General features: G+C 44.9%; 1 protein-coding gene across 4 annotated transcripts in view; it reads right to left on the reverse strand.

Moving 5' to 3' along the window:
- Nucleotides 1–19,479, reverse strand: part of KIF16B (kinesin family member 16B) — a 314,749-nt gene that overhangs the window by 66,868 nt on the left and 228,402 nt on the right. For 3 of the 4 annotated variants that reach the window (XM_008256361.5, XM_008256360.5, XM_089307343.1), the window contains one exon: nucleotides 17,279–17,401. The exons of the other annotated variant lie outside the window; for it this stretch is intronic. In XM_008256361.5, coding sequence (XP_008254583.3) covers nucleotides 17,279–17,401 — 123 coding nt within the window. The remainder of the gene's footprint in view (nucleotides 1–17,278; nucleotides 17,402–19,479) is intronic. 4 annotated transcript variants of the gene reach the window in all.

Genomic DNA, 19,479 nt, shown 5'->3' on the forward strand with positions numbered 1-19,479 from the left:
CTCCCTAGATGGCTGCAATGGCCGGAGCCAAGCCAATCCAAAGCCAAGAGCCAGGAGCTTCTTCTAGGTCCCTGATGTGGATGCCAGGGCCCAAGCACTTGAAGCATTGTCTTCTGCTTTGTCAGGGCAGAACAGAGAGCCATTCTGGAAGTGGAGCAACTGGGAAACGAACTGGCGTCCATATGGGATGCTGGCACTGCAGGCGGAAACTTAGCCTACTATGCCACAGTGCCATTCCCTTACTTGATATTTTAATAAACTCACATACAGATCTCAATGACTTCTGCCCTTGCTACTTCAGCTCACTGCCTAGGTCAGTGTGGGTCTCAAGGTATGACGCTGGGGGGCTGGCGCCATGGTTAATCCTCTGCCTGCGATGCCGGCATCCCACATGGGCACTGGGTTCTAGTCCCCGTTGCTCCTCATCCAGTCCAGCTCTCTGCTGTGGCCCGGGAGGGCAGTGGAGGATGGCCCAAGTGCTTGGGCTCCTGCACCCGCATGGGAAACCAGGAGGAAGCACCTGGATCCTGGCTTTGGATCAGCACAGTGTGCCAGTTGTAGTGGCCATTTGGGGGGTGAACCAACGGAAGGAAGACCTTTCTCTCTGTCTCTCTCTCTGTCTATACCTCTACCAGTCAAATAAAAAAAAATTAAACAAAAAATTTTAAAAAAAGGTATGATGCCCGACCGCCAGGCTTAGCTTCCCTTGGAACTCTGTTAGCAATGCACATTGGAGGTCGCATCCATACCCACTGCTCAGCCTCCAGGTTGGCACACAACTCACAACTCTTCCTTTGGCAGCAGCCTCACTGCTATCTCCTTTCTCCCTGGAGAATCACTTCTTGCACTTTCCCATGATTCCTTAGCATATAGTTCACAATATGATCAGAGCACACATTGCAAGAGATAATTAATTGCCACAACTTATATGAACTACATGTCTTTCTCTACCCTATGAGACCTTAAGCCTTCTAAGGAAACAAGCCATTTTGTAGTAATTGGGATGAGGGTAGACTCTCATTGTAGAGACAAATGTTAACTGAACTCCTGCTATGTACCAGGCACCAGAACAGATGTTGGTAATCTGAGGGATGTGCTTAAGATTACTTCACCTGTCAAATCATTTAAGAATTCAGGCTTAGTTCAGTCAAAATGGAGAACAAAGCCAAGAGTTTTGGCTGCAGTCACACTCTTCTGGTTGTTTCCTTCAAGTTCATCTGAATCAAAGATTACTTGAATTAGTTACAATAGTATGATTTTAGAAAATACACTGAGGGGCCGGCACTGTGGCGCAGTGGGTTAACGCCCTGTCCTGAAGCACCGCATCCCATATGGGCGCCGGTTCTACTCCCGGCTGCTCTTCTTCCAATCCAGCTCTCTGCTGTGGCCTGGGATAGCAACTGAAGATGGCTTAAGTCCCTAGGCCCCTGTACCCACGTGGGAGACCCGGAATAAGCTCCTGGCTCCTGGCTTCAAGTCGGCGCAGCTCTGGCCATGGCAGCCAATGGCGGAGTGAACCAGCAGATGGAAAACCTCTCTCTCTCTCTGCCCCTCCTTCTCTCTTTTGTGTAACTCTGACTTTCAAAGAAAATAAATAAATCTTTAAAAAAAGAAAAAAACACACTGAGTATAGGATGAATTCTCAATCTAAGTTTTTTTTAAAGATTTATTTACTTATTTAAATATTTGAAAGGCAGAGTGACAGAGGCAGAGACAGACAGCAGGAAAGAAAGAGAGATCTTCTATCTGCTAGTTCACTCCCCAAATGGCTACAACAGCCAGGTCTGGGCCAGGCCAAAGCCAGGAGCCAGGAACTCCATCCAGGTCTCCCATGTGGGTGGCAAGGGTCTGGGTACTTGGGTTTTCATCCACTGCTTTCTCAGGCGCATCGGCAGGGAGCTAGATTGGAAGCAGAGCAGCTGGGTCTCAAACTGGGATGTGGGATGCCAGCGTTCTAAGTGGCAGTTTAGCCTGCTATGCCAAAACACTGGTCCCATTCAATATACAATATTTTCATAACACAAGTTTATAGTGAGGTGTGGAGAGATTTCCAAATTCATCACTTTTGTGATTTTCACCTAAGTACAGGTTAATACAGGGATTAGAAAGGCTCAGGCTTCCTTCTTTATACATAAACCATTCAAAGGTCCCTTTGTCTCTCACAAAGAAATAAGTTGAGGACAGTGATGATGAAGAAGAAGTATCACCAGCAATCACCTCAGAAATGCAACCACAGGTGTAATCTCTCCATAGGGAAATGGTCAGATGCCCTCCAGAAGGAGATTCGGCTCATGTGAAGTTCAGAAAAAATACACAGAAAGTAAAACATACATTAAAGTTCTATTCTGCCCCAAATTAAAATTGAACATGAGATTAGATGTTGATGCAGGCAGGAGAGAAATAAGATCAGTAAAACAAATAAAGCAGAGAAAATACTCCATTATTTTCTTTGATGTTAGAATGCAAGGTATCACTACTGCATATCTTTGAGAAGCAAATTCATTACTTCTTTCCCTCTGAATGACTTTGCTGATACAACTCCATCTTTCGTGGGCCATAAAATGATCAAGTGCAACTTAAACACCATAAACATGTCAACAAGATGGACTGCATTTACTTATAGACAATTCTCAACTGAATGCTTTCCACAAATTTATGTTATATACATATTTTGCTGGTTTAAGGATTGTCGATTTTAAGATCTGTCATCAGTATATATTTGCCTGTGTATATCTGTCTGTGCAAGCAGGAGAATCAACAGCTTTTTATCCAAGCAAAACTTCTCTAACTAGTTCTCATTTAAACAGTCACTTGTAGAGTTCTCTTCAATAACAATTATTTTCTTGATATTAGGGGCAAATTCTCATTAGGAAAGGCTTAAAGGTAATGCTCTATCACCAACCTAACATATGCCAAAAAACCATTTTTATCAGACTTTTGCAAAACAAAGTCTCGCGCAGCAACAAGGCTGTAACCACATTTGTGGAAACACAAAATATATTCCCAATGTATATACTGTAACAAGTTTTAGTTCATTAAAATCTCCTCAAATACCACAGAAAATGAAAACTAGTGTGTATTCTCTGAGCTGGAGGAGGCATATTGATGCATGGAGTGTAGAAAGAAAATATTGGAGCTTATTAATAGTTGTTTTCATATCTTGTTCTTTTTTGCATTTCCAGTTCTAAAAGTGTTTTATAATGAGTTAATAAACATTATACTTTCAAAATACATAAAAATAGGTATATTGGGTATGCCTACTAGTAAGTTTTTTCACTGATAGACACATGTGATTTACAAAACTTAAGAGATACCCCTCTAAGCTATGACTGGTAGAAAACGAGTTCATACAAAGTTCTATTTCTGAGATGGCAGAATCTCATTCACTATTTTTTCTCAAGGTCTTATACAGCAACATGTCTGTGAGTATGTTTGAAGAACCATGAAATGAATCTGTATAGCAGCAAGCATTAGTGCATTATGTTTGATTAACATCTCTTCAGACAACCACTGCCAAGGGAACTAAGCTGGGGTGGTAAAGGAGGCCAACAGTCCCTTAAGCACAGGGATACGCCACAGAGACCACAGTGCCAACCACTCCCCACCTGATCCCTCTCTATGGGTACCACGTCTTTCTGAGGATCAACAGCACTCATGCTTTCTAACTTCTGGTTGCACCATGAGTGCTAAATCTGCCAACTGTCTTCACTGTAACCTCTTCCTGGTCTCCTTGCTCACATCTTTGCTTGTAGGTCATTCAGCTACAGATCCAGGCTGGACTCTGGGTCAGTCTTTCCACTACTGGGGCATTAGCTTCTCACAATACCTGGATCTGGGGTGGGTGTTCAGCCTAGCAGTTAAGACAGGAGTTAAGACACCTGTGTCACATAGTGGAGTAGTTGCCTCTGGCTCCTAACTCCAGCTTCTTGCTAATGCAGACCATGGCAGGTAGCAATAACTGCTCCAGCAATTGGGGTCCTGTCACCCAGGTAGCAGATCTGGGTTGAGCTCCTAGCTTCAGCCTTACCCCAGCCCTGATTGTCATAGGCATTTGGAAAGTGAACCAGTGGGTGCTCAAAGTCTGTCTGTCGGTCTCCCCCCCTCTCAGATAGACTGTAAAAAGCCCTAGCTCCCTAGACCTTCTGGTGGGGTCCATCAGAATAATCCCCCAAGGCAGGCAGCCGGTGGTGCCAGCTCTCCCTCCTCTGTGTCGCAGAGCATGGCTGAGGGATGCCCTAGGGAAGACAGAACGCATTTGCATGAAATTTTAGCTTTTTAACTCAGCACAGTCACTCTTCCTTGGAAATCCTTCCCAATTACATTCTCTGTGATGAGCATTTCAAAATGTTCTAGACTTTCAATCCTCATAGATAATGACTTTTTTTTTAAGTGGGATGATTAGGGTGACCCAAGATGAACTCCCTGAGTGTCCTGGCAGCATCTCTCAAAATGGCGCTGTTGCCGCATTTACTCTCCTTTCTTCAAAACCTCTTGGTCTTCACTTAATTCTTCTTATTCACGTCCGCTGGAAAGGAGAGTCCCTCTCCAAGGTGAGCCTCAAACTCTACTTCCTGTCCCCCGTACATCACTGTCCTCTGTCCTCAGTGGTGCCATGACCTGAGCGTCTCTTCTCTCATCTCCACTCACTGAAATCCACGCACGGTTCCAAGCAGAAAACACGTTAGAGAGACGCCGGACGTCTCCGTGATCAGCCTCCATCACTGCCCATTGTACCTGTGCTCTTCTGTTTCCTGTGTGTGAATGTCTCTTCCCCCACTGAATTTTCCCTTGAGTACATGAACTGCTTATTCATCTTTCCCTTTCCTTAGTATTTTAATGCTTCTGGTCTTCTTACAAAATATATAGGCACCAAATAAATATTTGTTAAATAATAAATGAAGCAGTAAGGGAGGCATAGAGGCCAGAGTATCTTTTCAATAAACACTTTCCTACTGCATTTTCAAATTCCTTGTCTGGCTTCATCTCTGGCAGTGGAACGACCTGCCTTTTAGTCCTTTTCAGAGGTGTCCATAACTGTTCAAAGTTTTCTAACAGTAGACTTTAGGGGAGATAAAGATGAGGGAAAAGAACTGAAAGGCAAAGTGAGACAAAGTATCACTTCGCAAATTCTTTTAGAACCCAACATTCTGTTGATTTAGAAGAAACAACCGTGACAAACAACTTGGGGTTAAGAATGCATGGGGGTGGGTCCAGGGCACATATCTGAGTAGGTTAAACTTCTGCCTGAGGCGCCTCCATCCCATGTGGGTGCCAGTTCTAGTCCTAGCTGCTCCTCTTCCAATCCAGCTCTCTGCAATGGCCTGGGAAAGCAGTGGAAGATGACCCAAGTCCTTGGGCCTCTGCACCCACATGGGAGACCTGGAAGAAGCTCCTGGCTCCTGGCTTTGAATCGGCACAGCTCTGGCTGTTGTGGCCATTTGGGGAGTGAACCAACAGAAGGAAGACCTTTCTCTCTGTCTCTCCCTCTCACTGTCTCTAATTCCACCTCTCAAATAAATAAATAAAATCTTTTTTAAAAAGCAGAATGGATACTGGTAGGTATGAAGCTCCTAAACACACACTCACACCCACACACACACATCAAAAACCAAAAAGGCAATCTCCAAATTGCTATGCAGAGCGTGGGTTCTATTATTAAGAGTCTCCCACTTCTGCGTGTCAGGGTCTCTTAGGTACAAGGCTTGGGGATGAAAGCTGAGCAACTGCCCTGGAGCCAAACTCCTCCGCTCAGGAAGGGGCCAGCAGATAGAAGTCCCAGGGATACTGAGGGAGGAGGAACAGAAAGGCTGCTGCTCCGCGAGAACACATCTGTCCCTAGGGGTGTCTGATCTGCTCTGAGATGGACAGTGCACCCCCTTTCTCTGGCCAGTTATTCCTCCTGAGGGAAAGCTCAGCTTTGCTGCCAGGTGGGCACAAAAGACAGGGGTCCCTACCAGTGTCAGCAGCCAGCCAGTGGCCATGGAGGGCGGGCCAATGGCAGCTGCCTGCAAACTGCGGAATGAGGTCCTGAACTGAGCAGACCTCCCCGCTCTGATGCATTGGGGCCCCCGGTGCTAGTGGCTTCAGCAGCCACAGGAATTCTGACTTGGGGTCTTTGCAGAAGGGAATCCGGTCTTAAACAGAACATACTGCGTAAGAGGAGCCTAGTCCTGACCCAGGATCTGCCCCTGCCTACTGGTAACAGGGATGGTAACTACATGGAGCCTGGAGAATAACGGTTCCTCACATCAAGAAACTCATGCAAATGGCAGATTGTACAGCTTGGTTCTCCAGGAAAATCCCAGATCCCCTTCTGTGTAGGAGCATCACGGAAAAGGACAGAAAATGCTTCAGTCACGGGCTGGGAACCTCTGCATCTGGTGTGCTAGAAGAAACAGGCCCAGCCTCAGCTGTGGGGTTACTCCTTACTCCAGAAGGCTAAGAACTGGTGCTAAATCAGAGGGCTTGCTCGCTGGCCCCAGTCCAGGCTTCCGCAGCAGCTAGAAATAATGATTCTTCTTGTTTCTGTTTCACATTTTCACACTAGGGGTAATAGCACTTACTAACAGTCTACTTTTCTTATAGGGTAGTTTGAAGGTCAATTTGATTTAGAATATATGCGGGCCCTGAGATTCTGGAAAGATGGAGGCCTTTCAAATCCAAGATCATTACTGCAAAAAAGCAGGTGAGGCATAGGGGAAATTAAGCTACTTTAAAATTGGAGGAGATCGTGAAAATGTGAGTGCAAGCAATTTTCCTTTAGATTAGCTAGACATTCAGAGGCTAAGCAAGGGATGTAAACTTTCTACCAGTCACTCCAGCAGAGTGGAATAACGTAAGGCCCTGGATTAACACAGATTTAGATCCTGATGTTAGCTCAGTAATTTAGTAATTTAGTAATAGTAATGCTAGCTGTGTGACTTTGGCTGAACTACTAAATTCCTTTAGGCCTCAACTTCTTTGTCTGTAAAATGGACTCATGAAACTTCACCTGCAGATGCAGTTAGAAAACTGTGAAGGCACCAGCACAGTGCTGAGGCCTTGGGCAAAGGCTGACCGTGACCGTGTTCCTAAAGAAAAGTCTTATATTAGGTGCTGTTGAAAGATCAGGGTATCCGTGGGCAGCTAATACAAAAAGGGAAGTTCAAGCCATTTTGTGTTTTAAGAATTTTATCCCGGGAAAAGGTACAGAACTCCCCAAATCCTGAAATCAAGGAAGGAAGATATTAATATGGTCTTCTAGAAGAAAGGAAACTTGGGTGAAACACAGATTTTACAAGATGACCATGAGGTGATGACTACCTTTCTTCTGTGCGTGGGATTCCACCTCACTTCTTCTTAGTCGTCTCTATCTCTGCAGCATACTTTGTGAGGGTAGATAAGGCTGTCCAGGCAGGGGGGATTGTGTAAAGGATTTGTGGGTTCATGAGAAAACCAGGGAAGGGAACAGAACTCTGTGTTTTCCTTGTTTTTCAGTAGGAGACAAATTTCTCAAGGAGATGGGACATATACATAACAAACTCAGGATAAAATGTGATACTCCAAGTCCTAACGTAATTTGTTTCACTTGCATCTTATATTTAAAAATAATATACAAACTGAATATTTGAATCTCAGTGGACCAGCGTATCTGCTGCACTCCATTTGTCTCTGCTATGTTAATGCACACAGGGCGATAATCTATCAGTTGATTAATAAGCACAGATCTGGATGGCAACACACTACTCTTTCAGAACATTTACACCCTAACAGGAGGGGACTGTGCAGAGCTTATCTAATAGACTGCAATGGCTCTTATTTCTGTTCTGACAAATAAAGAGAAATTTCTTTAACTACAAATGTGATTACGGCAACTCTCAAACTGCCGATTTTCTGGGTGTTTCTTCTTCATGATTCCTGGCAGATCCACCCTCCATCAATTTCTCCAGTTTGTCAAAGCCTTACTAATAACCCCACTTTACAAAGTACTGGCGACACAGTCAGAATCCAAATATAAAGTTAAAACACACACAGATAATAGCAAACTTTGGAAATGGGCAAGGAGTTAAAAATGCCTCCTATGTCTAAGGCAAAATATGCCCAAACTTCTACACAGTACAGAGGAGTAGTGATTTGGGGAGGTTCATTAAAATGAGGAAGTAGAGGAACTGGTGTGGCTCCACAGACTTGATATGACAGCGACATCTGGTACCTGGACCTACTTACTATGTTGCCTCGGGCAAGTCATTCATGCTATTCTAATTCATGAGATACAAATGATATTTCCATCTTGGTGCATTTTCTATGTTTGTGGAAATGTCCAGAAGGTGAGGAAGGCGCTTGCTTGATGTTCATTTTCTATTTTGAAGAGGTGCTACCAATTCAGCTGCCTACAGAGATGGGTCAGGAGCACAGTTCAGAGAGGCCCAGGGAGAAAACAGCAACAGGGAATGAAGGCATGAGCCTATTATTTTATTTGAGAATATTCAATTATGCTGTGGAGAATGGAGAGGATCCTAAGAGGGGCTAAGCAGAGCCCCTAAATGATCTAGAAGCTTGGGAGAAATGGACAAATCTCACAGGATGTGTCAGAAAAGAATGAGTAAGCAAGAACTTACAGAGACACATCAAAATTCACAAGATGCACCAAACACAGGCTGTAGCTTGTTAATCTTTAAGACATACCAAAGACTGAATGAAGTTTTAAAACATGATGGAGCAGGCAAGAAGGTTACTTAGGGATAAGAAAGGCAGGGCAGCACGGAGTCCCGATACGTTCCCGCTCTGGGGTGACAGCTATGTTAACCCTGAATTGACCATTGACCACTCTTGCTGACAACTGGCCTGGTCCCATCCCGCCCTATAGGTGCTCTCCCCAGGTAATAGCCAGCATTGTCCACAGAAGGTTAGTGACCACATGTGCCATGGAACAGAAGTGTGTGTTGTCACTGGACACCCTCTGTATGCCACATCCACTTGCTCTAAACTCTGGTTCCTTATGCACATTATCAGCACGAAGGGCCAAGGTAAGAGAGACGGGGAGGGGCAGGACAAGTGAACGTGGTGTGGCCAGGGGTCAGGCAGAACACTCCATCCATCCGCCTGGTTGCATCTCTGTGTGCGCTGAAACTCATTTAATGAACGGTGTGAATGAAAACTTCATTTGGCCCACCCCTCTGTGAATGGTGCAGTGAGACTCTGGAGGTCACCACTTCACCAAGGTGATTTTCTTCAGTACACAGAGTCCTGAGGTCCAGGAAAGGCAGCCAGCACAAGCACTAAGCTCAAGAGGAGCTGCTGCCCTGGTGGGAATCTTGGCTCTTGTTCCCATGTATTCTGATTCATCACAGGGGCTTGGCGAGCCTGAATTTCTATGTTAGCGCTCCCCAAGGTTTAAAACCTGGTAATTCAAGCAAAATCTTACAAAAAATTCTGTTCAGAGCAAAGAAAACGAACCTCCTGCCGTCAGCTTGTTTACTGCAGCCTCAAGTTAACACTGCTTCACAATCAGTCCCTGGACCTGTCACTGTCACGTGGTCCTTCAGTTGAGGAACAAGACACCAACTGCAAACTGCTGGCTCTGCAGATCTGCAGGCTACCAGCTCTCACTCTGGGCCTCTTCTGTTTTGGGAGGGTCTGGCAGATATGAAATTTCTTGGTGTTAAGCATCTCCCCAACTTCCAGGCCAGACTGACGGGAATTAGAAGGGGAGGACGCTTCAACATGTTGAAGGAAATGGAATTAAAAGATAAGCTTATTTGGATACAAAATTTTTGAAATCCATGCATATGAGGGATCTTCAAAAAAATGAATGGGACATGTGTATTAAGATAAAAACTTGCTATCATTCGTTCTTTTCTGTTCCACAACCCCCTAAATGGGTGACAGAGCAAAATGAAGCAGTGCTTTGGGGCAGAAGGAGACTGTTACTAGGGTATCTTAAACAAGAACCAGAAGATTCAAGTCAGGCAAGGATTTGGTTTGGACAGCGGTGTTTGAGGCAAAGTGTGTGTGTGGACCTGCCTCCCTCTGGTTGGCAAGTGCACCAAAGTGACACAGCTCTCAAGGGTTGACCTCCTGCATCTGTGTGAGAACAGGCAGGGATCTGGGCCTGCTTCCTGAACAGGATGAGGGGATGTGACCAGGATGCCAGAGGGCTCCACAGAGGAGATGAGACGATGAGACCACAACAGGTACCACCGTGAGCAAGGCACTGGAGAGCACTCAGAATGACGTCTGGAGGGCAGATAGACCACGGGCACCCAGGTGGGCCTCCCTGTGAAGAGGGGCCCAAACCCCCAGAACAAAACTAGCCCAGGGAGGCTAGAGATGGCTCAGAGCCAAGGCAGTGTATGTGCATGGGGTGGGGAGGCGTGCACATGACACTGGACACTGGTGGGATGGAAGGGAGGGACCAGTTTTCTTGGGATCACACACAGTCAAGAAGTCTGAGTGGCCTCTACTCTCACGGCAGACCAAGAGCCAGCCAGCCAGCCGCAGGTGGGGAGAAGGGACGGGCAAGGTAGCTAATGGACAACTGAATCTGGATGTGTAGGATGGGGGTCGGGCAGCCTGTGTGAGGCTGTTTACAAAGGGCACAGAGTCACTGCATCATCCCTGAAGCTCTGCACACACTATGCCCATAAGAACACCGTGTGGAGGCCGGCACTGTGGTGCAGCGGGTCAGCTGCCGCCTGTGATGCCAGCATCCCATGTGGGTGCCGGTACGTGTCTCAGCTGCTCCACTTGCAATCCAGCTTCCTACTAATGGCCTGGGAAAGCAGCAGAACATGGCCCAAGTGCTTGGGCTCCTGTTACCCATGAGAGAGGCCTGGAAGAAGCTCCTGGCTTCAGCCTGTCCCAGTACTGACCGTTGGGACCACCTGCAGGGAGTGAACCAGTGGATGGAATCTCTCTCTCTCTCCCTCTTTCTGTGTGTGTATGTGTGTGTGTCCGTCTCTCCCTCTAACTTTCAAATAAGTCAATAAATCTTTATTTAAAAAATCACCTTGTGGTCAGGGTTGAGTGTGTCATGCTGCTGGGGAATCCCTCCTGGGTGAATAGTACCAGTCGGGCACTGTGAATGCTGCATAAGAGTACCCAGGGAAGCCAACTCTTCCAGGTGAATAGCAGCGCTAAAATGATGGAAAACAAGAGGATTGTGAGCTGTGACACTTCTGTAAGGAGTAACCTGGGGCATGGGGTGGGGAGAGGATCGCTGGGGGAGAGAACAGACACCATTGCAGAGAGCAGATGGGAGGTTAATGTCTTGTGAGGGTCACTCCCAATTTTGAACAGCAACAAAAACTCTTGAGAAACAAGATATGGAAAATAACGCCCCCATATTGGCTTATTATAAGTTAATAGTAAGTGTTGACATGTAAGTTAAAATGCTAACAATGCTGGAAACATTGCTTATTCCTATGACAAATGAATATGACAGCCCCTGTTAGCTGGATCCCCAGATTTCCCAGGTCGGTGTTTTGTCGCAATGCCAAAATGTAATTGAAAAATGAGATCTTGCCCATTCTGGTACTAGCTAACTGAAAACGGCAAGCATAATGCAGTGTAATTGATTTCATGTATCCATCACGGACAAGCACCTAAAGAGGGAGTTTTAAGGTGACTGTTATTGTCCAGTTAGCAGTATTATTTGTACAGCTGTAGTTTAGGGCAAGTATGTATTTCACAGACATATTCTGCTGACCAGCAGGTGACATTCTGCAAATATTTAGCCCCAAGTCTTGAAAAGTAGCCAGACTGGCCCACCTGCAGCTTCCTGCCTTGTCTCTGCGGCTGAATGGTAGGATGTGCATCTCTGCACAGCCAGTGGCCAGGAAGAATGTGCCACTGGGAGCCCCTGGGAGGGATCGCTTTAAGGAAATGAGAACTGACCCAGGGGTACTTGATGTGTGTCCTTCAGGGATCAGGAACTAAAGGCATGGGGTAGGGGGCAACACAAAGAGGATGACCTTCTGGAGCCCCAGGCCAGAACATCAAAGCAGATGCCAATGAGACAGAGGGGACCAAAATGTGATACATCCATAGAGTGGGGTTCTCTTCAGCTATAAAAAGATACCGATTATTGTTATGCTCAACTACATGGACAAATCTCCAAAATACGATGTTAGGTGAGAGCAGCCAGGCACAGGAGGTAAATGCTGTGTGACTCCTATTTCTACATGTACGCGAACAGACATGACAAATCTGCAGTAGCACAGAGTAGGTGACTGCTGGCCACAAAGGGCAACGAGAAACTCTCTGGAGCACTTGGAATGTCTAAACTTTGATGGGGCCACTGGTTATGTGGGGGCTTGCATGTATCAAGAACCTTTGTACACACACAACAGGTGCACTTTGCTGTATGTAAGATATGGCTCATCAAAGCTGATTACAAAGATTAACTGAGACCAAACAAGAAAAACCTATCTGTTGATCTATTCTCTTATTTAGTGAAAAACAGGTTCTTTTAATCCCTAAAAAAAAAGCATAAAGCACACAATCTCCTTTTGAATTAAATATATCTTAGTTTAGTGAAATATTCTATTAATCTCATTTAAAGACCAGAGATGGGAGTCGGTGCTGTGACATGGCAGGTAAAGCAGCCACCTGCAGTGCCAGCACTCCATATAGGTGCTGGTTCAATTCTCGGCTGCTCCACTTTCGATCCAGCTCCCTGCTAACATGCCTGGGAAAGCAGTGGAAAGTGGCCCAAGTGCTTGGGTCCCTGCATCCATGTGAGAGACCCAGATAAATCTCCTGGCTCCTGGCTTCGGCCTGCTCAGTCCTGGCTGTTGTGGCCATTTGGGGAGTGAACCAGCGGATGGAAGACTTCTCTCTAGCCTTTACCTCTCTCTCTCTGTAACTCCACCTTTCAAATAAATAAATAAATATTAAAAAAAATAAAGACCAGTGATGGGAACCTCTTCAGGACCCATGAGGGATAAGAAGAGCACTGGGAATCCCTGCTGTCTAGCCCCCGTCCCCCTGAAACCTCCCCTTACCCTCTAGGAATATCCCCTGAATAGGCTCATGACTCCTTCAGCAATGCGCCAAAGTGGAGCTACTGAATTAGAGACTAAAATGAAAGTGGGTGTGGGCATTTGGCACAGTAGCAGCAGTTAAGCTGCCACTTGAGACACCCGCATGGCATAGTGGAGTCCTGGGTTCGAGTTCTGGCTTCACTCCTGATTCCAGCTTCTCACTAATGCTCTCCCTGGGAGGTAGCAGGTGATGGTTCAAGAACTTGGGTTCCTGCCACCCACGTGGGAGACCCAGACTGAGTTCTTGGCTCCTAGGCATTTGGGAAGTAAACTAGCAAGATGTGAGCACCCTCTTTTAGTCCCTACACCTCAAATAATTTGTAAAACATTTATTTTAATTTATTTAAAAGGCAGAGTTACAGAAGAAGAGGGAGGGAGAGACAGAAAGAGGTCTTCCACCCACTGGTGAATCCCCAAATGACCACAATGGCTGGGGCTAGGCCACACTGAAGCCAGGAACTTCTTGTAGGCCCCCCATGTAGCTGCAGAGGCCCAAGCACTTGAACCTCCTCAGCTGCCTTCCCAAGCACGTGAGCAGGTAGCTGGATTGGATGTGGAGCAGCCTGTACTTGAACCGGTGCTCATATGGAATGTGGGCAACGCAGGCAGCAAATAAAATAAATTTTAAAATATAAAAATGAAGATCAGATACAAGACCAGGACAGTTTAGAGACAAATAAATGAAATAAAATGAGATGGAAGTGGCCGGGAAGAAGGAATAATTTAGATGTCTGATAAATTCTACCTAAGGAAGTGAGCAGAGAAAGGGGAGGAATGAAGTGTGGGGGATGGGGCAGGGGCTGGGGTTAGAAAGCTAGCAGAGGAAGGACACAGGGAGACACACCTTGTATGTGGTCCTTTTCTGGGCTCTGGGCCCTTGTGTGCTCACACAAGTCACCAGAGCCCCCAATGAGCTGGCAGTGACCACTGGCAAGCCATACAATGTGCCCAGGGTCCTGCACCGAGAGAGTGTCAAGACCAGGCCCTGCTCCTCACAGACAACATAGCTCTTGCCGGCTACACTCAGGACCAGAGAAGACCTTCATGATCACCTTGAAGGGTGACCAAAAACACGCACAGCTTTTTGAAGAGAAGCAGCAGAGGTTTTTCTAAAGTATAAAGCACAATATAAAAATCTACATATGCTAATAGCAGATTTCTCTTCAAAAAGGCCTAAAACTAAAGAGAAGAAAATAATATCTTTTATCCTAGCTTTCTTAAAGCCACTGTCTCACCATGAGGACTTAGTAAGTGCAAAATATTATCACAGGTGTGATTAGTTATGTTAGAAAATAAGGCCTATCCATGAAATGTGCAAATGATAGATGCCGCAGGTTAGAATGATAAAGGGGAACAAACAAGCAAAAAGAAAGAACTACAACTCTGATAAAGAGAAAATCACACATCAACACTCAATGAAGGGATCTAAACTCCCTATTCTTACTGATCCAGAACTTCGTATGTGGTAGGCATCATTTCAAGCAATTATTTTAAAATTATTTGTTTATTTATTTAAAAGGCAGAATGATGGAAAGGGGAGGGGGGAGAGATCTTCCACACAATGGTTCAGTTTCTCAAATGACTGCAATAGCCAGGTCTGAGCCAGAAACTTCATCCGGGTCTCCCACATGAGCGGCAAGGGCCCAACTACATGGGCCATCATCTGCTGCCTTCCCAGGTGCATTAGCAGGGAGCTGGACTGGAAGGAGAGTAGCTGGGATTCCAACCAGTGCTCCGACATGGGATGCCGGCGACACAGGCAATGGCTTTACCCACTGTACCACAATGCCGGCCCCTCAAGCAACTGATGTACATAAACACAAGAGTGTCTCACACCAACCCAGTGAGGTGGGTTTTATTTTCCTCACTGTATCGGGAGGTTAGGTGACATGTTGGGGTTACCTAGACAAGACTGGACAGGATACTGGTACACTCAGAACTCTTCTAACAGGACTTGCCTGGAGAAGGACTATTCTTGCTTTGTTAAGGCGGAGGACAGTGTAGTCACGTGTCTGTGGCCCTGATAACCTCTATTAAAGGTATCCCTGCGGGAACAGGGCCCTGGGCACACCTGTGAAGGCACAGGAGCCCTTCTTGAATGGAGCCCTCTGAGTTCTCCAGGCTCCCGCTTGCAGCCCGTTCCTCAGCTCATGATTGTAGCACCTCAGACGAGCAGAGAAAGCACACAGGACAATGACAGGTGTCCAGAATCTGCTTTGATATGTTCAAAGCAAGCAGAACTCTCTGGATTTGGATTTTACATGTTTTGTGTGAAAGCCCAGATTGCGAAAGGCCCCACGTGGCTTTCTGTGTTTGGTTTCAGTGACTTCTTTGACAGTAGCATCTTTACAATCTTGGCCATATCACCACACCACCTGGGTTATTAGTTGCTTGTGATTTTTATTTAAATCAACCCAGTTAAAAAAATTAAGTATTTTCTTTATGCAAGTTTTCAACATGAAATCAATTTAATAGTTGTGTTTTATGAGTGCATTTATCTGTTAAAGTAAAATAAATCTATGTTCCAACTAAAATCATTGCATGTCCTTCATGGCTGTGGTTTCTTGGTAGATTCATAATTCTGAGCTTACCAGCTAATTAATTATCCCTAATTAAAAATATGTAAATAACACAAATGTACCTCCAGAAAATGTATTTATGTATCTATATAACATTACCTACATGTACGAATAGAATTCTACAGAAACCACTTAGAAAGGTGATGAGCAAATGAAAAGGAATTAAGCAGTAGGTCAGGTTAATGGAAAGTAACGGGGCTGGCACTGTGGTATAGTGGGTAAGGCTGCCACCTGCAGTGCCAGCATCCCATATGGGCGCTGGTTCAAATCCCAGTAGCTCCTCTTCCAATTCAGCTCTCTGCTATGGCCTGGGAAAGCAGTACAAGATGGCCCAAGTCCTTGGGCCACTGTATCCGCATGGGAGACCTGGAGGAAGCTCCTGGCTCCTGGTTTCAGATGGGTGCAGCTCCAGCCATTGCAGCCAGTTGGGGAATGAACCAGCAGATGGAGTTCCTCTCTTTCTCTCTCCCTCCTCTCTCTCTCTCTCTCTCCCTCTCCCTCTCCCTCTCCCTCTCTCTGCCTCTCCTTCTCAGTGTAACTCTTTCAAGTAAATAAATAAATCTTTAAAAAAAAAAAGTAATGGACCAAGGACATGGTAGAATGAATATTTGAAGAAGAAATCAGAGTATGATGAGAAAAGCTAAAAACAATGTCACCATCGTGTCTACACAACAAAATAACCTCAAATATATTAATTAATGCCCAGGTGTCCCCCCCCTGGGGGGGTAGGGAGGGTGGTGTGTGTGTGTGTATGCTTATTTTAACAATAAGGAGCTTCTCAGGTAAAATAAAATTTGGAGACCACTGGTATTGTCCAATTTTTGTATTTTACCAACGGGGAAGCTGAGGCTGATGGAAATTGAAAGGCTTAGGGTCACCCCACATTTGGATTCCTGGTGTGGTGTTGATTTGTACAAAGCCACCCCAAGAACACCCTTCCACATCCCCATGGAGGTGATCATAAGGGACCTCTTACATCAACACACCCTGGCCTACCCTTGACAATGAGGAAGCGACTTATTAATTCTTTAAGGCAGCGATGATGGCCAGGAACAGTTAATGAAGTGGTATGAGTCAAAGGAAATAAATTAGAAATAAGATGAAGTCATTATTTCAGAAAGCATGATGTAAGGAAACAGGCACATCTCTCCCTGAAAAGCTGTTTCAATCAAATCATACCTGAAACAGATTCGGAAAGCTTCCTGGTTAATAATAGAAACAACAAAAATGAAACAGCAGTAGTAGTAACAATAGCCACAGCTATTACTTATTCTTTGTTATATAGATCAGCCGCTGGACACAATGCTTGATGTGCATCAATATATTTGTAACATAAACATTGTTATTCCCTCTTCTATAGATTAGAAAATTGAGCTTAGGCCTGTATGGAGGGTGACCAACTATCCTGGTCTGCCCACAACTAGGATTTCCCAGGTGCTGAAATCCCGACAGGCGGGGACCCTCCATCCAGGAGTGACCGACTGCCTGGCTACCACTACCCTCCATGGGAAAACTACACTCTGGAGTCTCACAGGCTGGCTTAGAGGAGGCCACGGCCAGCATCTTAAAGAACAAGAGAGCCGCATGAGCTTCGTCTCCTTTTACAAAAGACACACAAAGCAATGTGCAGCCTCGAACTCCACATTCTTCCCCAAGAGTACAAGAACGGACACGTACCTTGACCTCAAACTCGAAGTGCTCGTCCTTGCCTTGCCCGCAGAGAACATAGCGTGGAATACTAATCTTAATTGGGTCCTTCAGGTCATCCGGATTTGCTCCCAGAGAGCGAGAAACCATCCGCTATCAAAGGCACATCAGACAGGGAGAACAAAGAGAAACCATGATCACTCTGCTGCAAATACCCAGCTTGGGCAGGAGGGAGAAAATGTGTTTCAAGTAAAGAAAAGCGCATCAGACCAGTAGAGTTTATTTAGAGAAATGATGGCTTTCTTTGAAAGAGAAGGGCTAAGCCTCTCTCGTAACAAAAGACCATTTCTTTAGGTACACCGTTCCAGAAAGTTAGGGCAAAAGCACTTCAAAATGTTGTCTGGCTTTGAAGTTCTTCCCAATTTATAAGAACAAGTGAAAACAGGCACAGATTACACAGCCTGACTTAAAAAAAAAAATCAATGTAAACGAGATTCCTTTTTGAAAACCCTTGATCATCTGACAAACTTTCTCTTCACAAACTATAAGACTGCTGGACATAAAGTTGCAAGAGCTGGGGATTTCATTCAAATTGAGTTCATTTTTAACTCTTAGGCATTTTTATAAGCCAGAGCAGTGCGGAGAGCTCTTTAAACAACAATTACAACAAATCCCCAGTATTGTCTGTAGGCTCCGTTTGATTAATAATCATCCTGGCTCTGACAAATATTTATGGTCTAGGTGATGCGAAGCCAGAGGGTTTGAGGAAGAGGCATTATGAAAAAAATAAATCTTCAAAATGAGTTCTCTTGGGTGTGAACAGGAGGAAATCTCTGAACAATCATTATGTGCACTAACCTGGGGCTTTAGAAAACGTAAGAAAATACATTTTTGTGGCAGTGGTAATAAAATAATTAGAACCATAATAATAGTTAACATCTATTGAATACTTACCATATACCAAGAATGGCAGTTAACAGTTCCCATGCATTGGCTCATTTACTACTCATGCTTCTCCTATAAGGTCTTAACCATTATTAACCCTATTTATCAGGCGAGAGGCCCAATACTGATGGTTGAGGTCACTTGATGGAGTCAGTGGTGGAGCCTGAATTTGAACTTGGGCTAATCTGGAGGCTGCCTTCATCTCTACTATGCTATTCTTCTATCATGGAACTGTAAAATAATTTCACTCATCTAAGATAATGAGAGCTAATGAACACTTCACACCTACACAACAGATAGTTAGTTAAGAGCCTGGAAACACCACAATTATGCACTGAAACTTGTTTATTTGACTAAAAAGAAAACAGTTGGTAATAAGCTCCCTTCTCCCAGGCCAACAGGTGCTCTGGACCTTGTGCTCTGAATCCAAGTATAACATGGAAGGCCCACCCAGCTGTGTGCATGAAAGCTGTGACTTCCTGGGACAGAGACTTAAGATTTGTTGCAGATAATCCAGTTGACAGTGTGAACATTGTGGCCTGAAATGAAGGTAGCAAAGCCTTTTAGTAAGGCCATCATAGCTTATGCCACAGTGGCAAAACAAGAACCACTAATTGTTTCTCACAACAGTATGCCTGTTGAGTTGCCTCTGATGTAGTGGAAATTCTTAAAAAGGAGGTTTCTTTTTTAAGGAATATAAACTTCAAGCATTTCATTAAGTACAACTTTAGGAACACAGTGCTTCTTCCCACTATACCCACCCTCCAACCTCTCCTATTAATAGGGGGTTTCTTCAGAGAGAGAGTTGCTAAAGAACTTTCAATCCTCTAACCATTCATTTGCAAAGTACTTTAAATGTAGACCACTCCTGAAGCATTAAATATTTATCTATTTAAAAGTGAGAAGGAAGAGCAATGAGTTAGTGGTTTTATTTATAAGGACACATTTAATATAAGAAAAGCCAGGGTTTAGCACTAAAATTTTTGCTCTGCTGACTGAGTCCTGATCCCTTCTATGACATGATTAATAATTGTATCTTTTCAAGTAATAACACAATCTCTTCCAGATCTGACATGGTCAGTGCGTCGATTTTTTTGTTGATGTTGTTGTGTGTGTGCGCACGCATGCATGTGCACATGTCCCCACACCCACACCTGCACACATTGTAAGGCTGGGGTTATGGAGACAAGAAGAAACCACTAGCAACTGATGAAGCAGCTGAGGAGAGACCCACTGGCTCTGTCTTATGAGGAACCGGAACTCTTCCTGCTGCTGAGATCAAAAGG

This window comes from Oryctolagus cuniculus, chromosome 11, assembly GCF_051225735.1.
Source record: "Oryctolagus cuniculus isolate XC-2025 breed Fujian yellow rabbit chromosome 11, ASM5122573v1, whole genome shotgun sequence".
NCBI classification, from domain to species: domain Eukaryota; kingdom Metazoa; phylum Chordata; class Mammalia; order Lagomorpha; family Leporidae; genus Oryctolagus; species Oryctolagus cuniculus.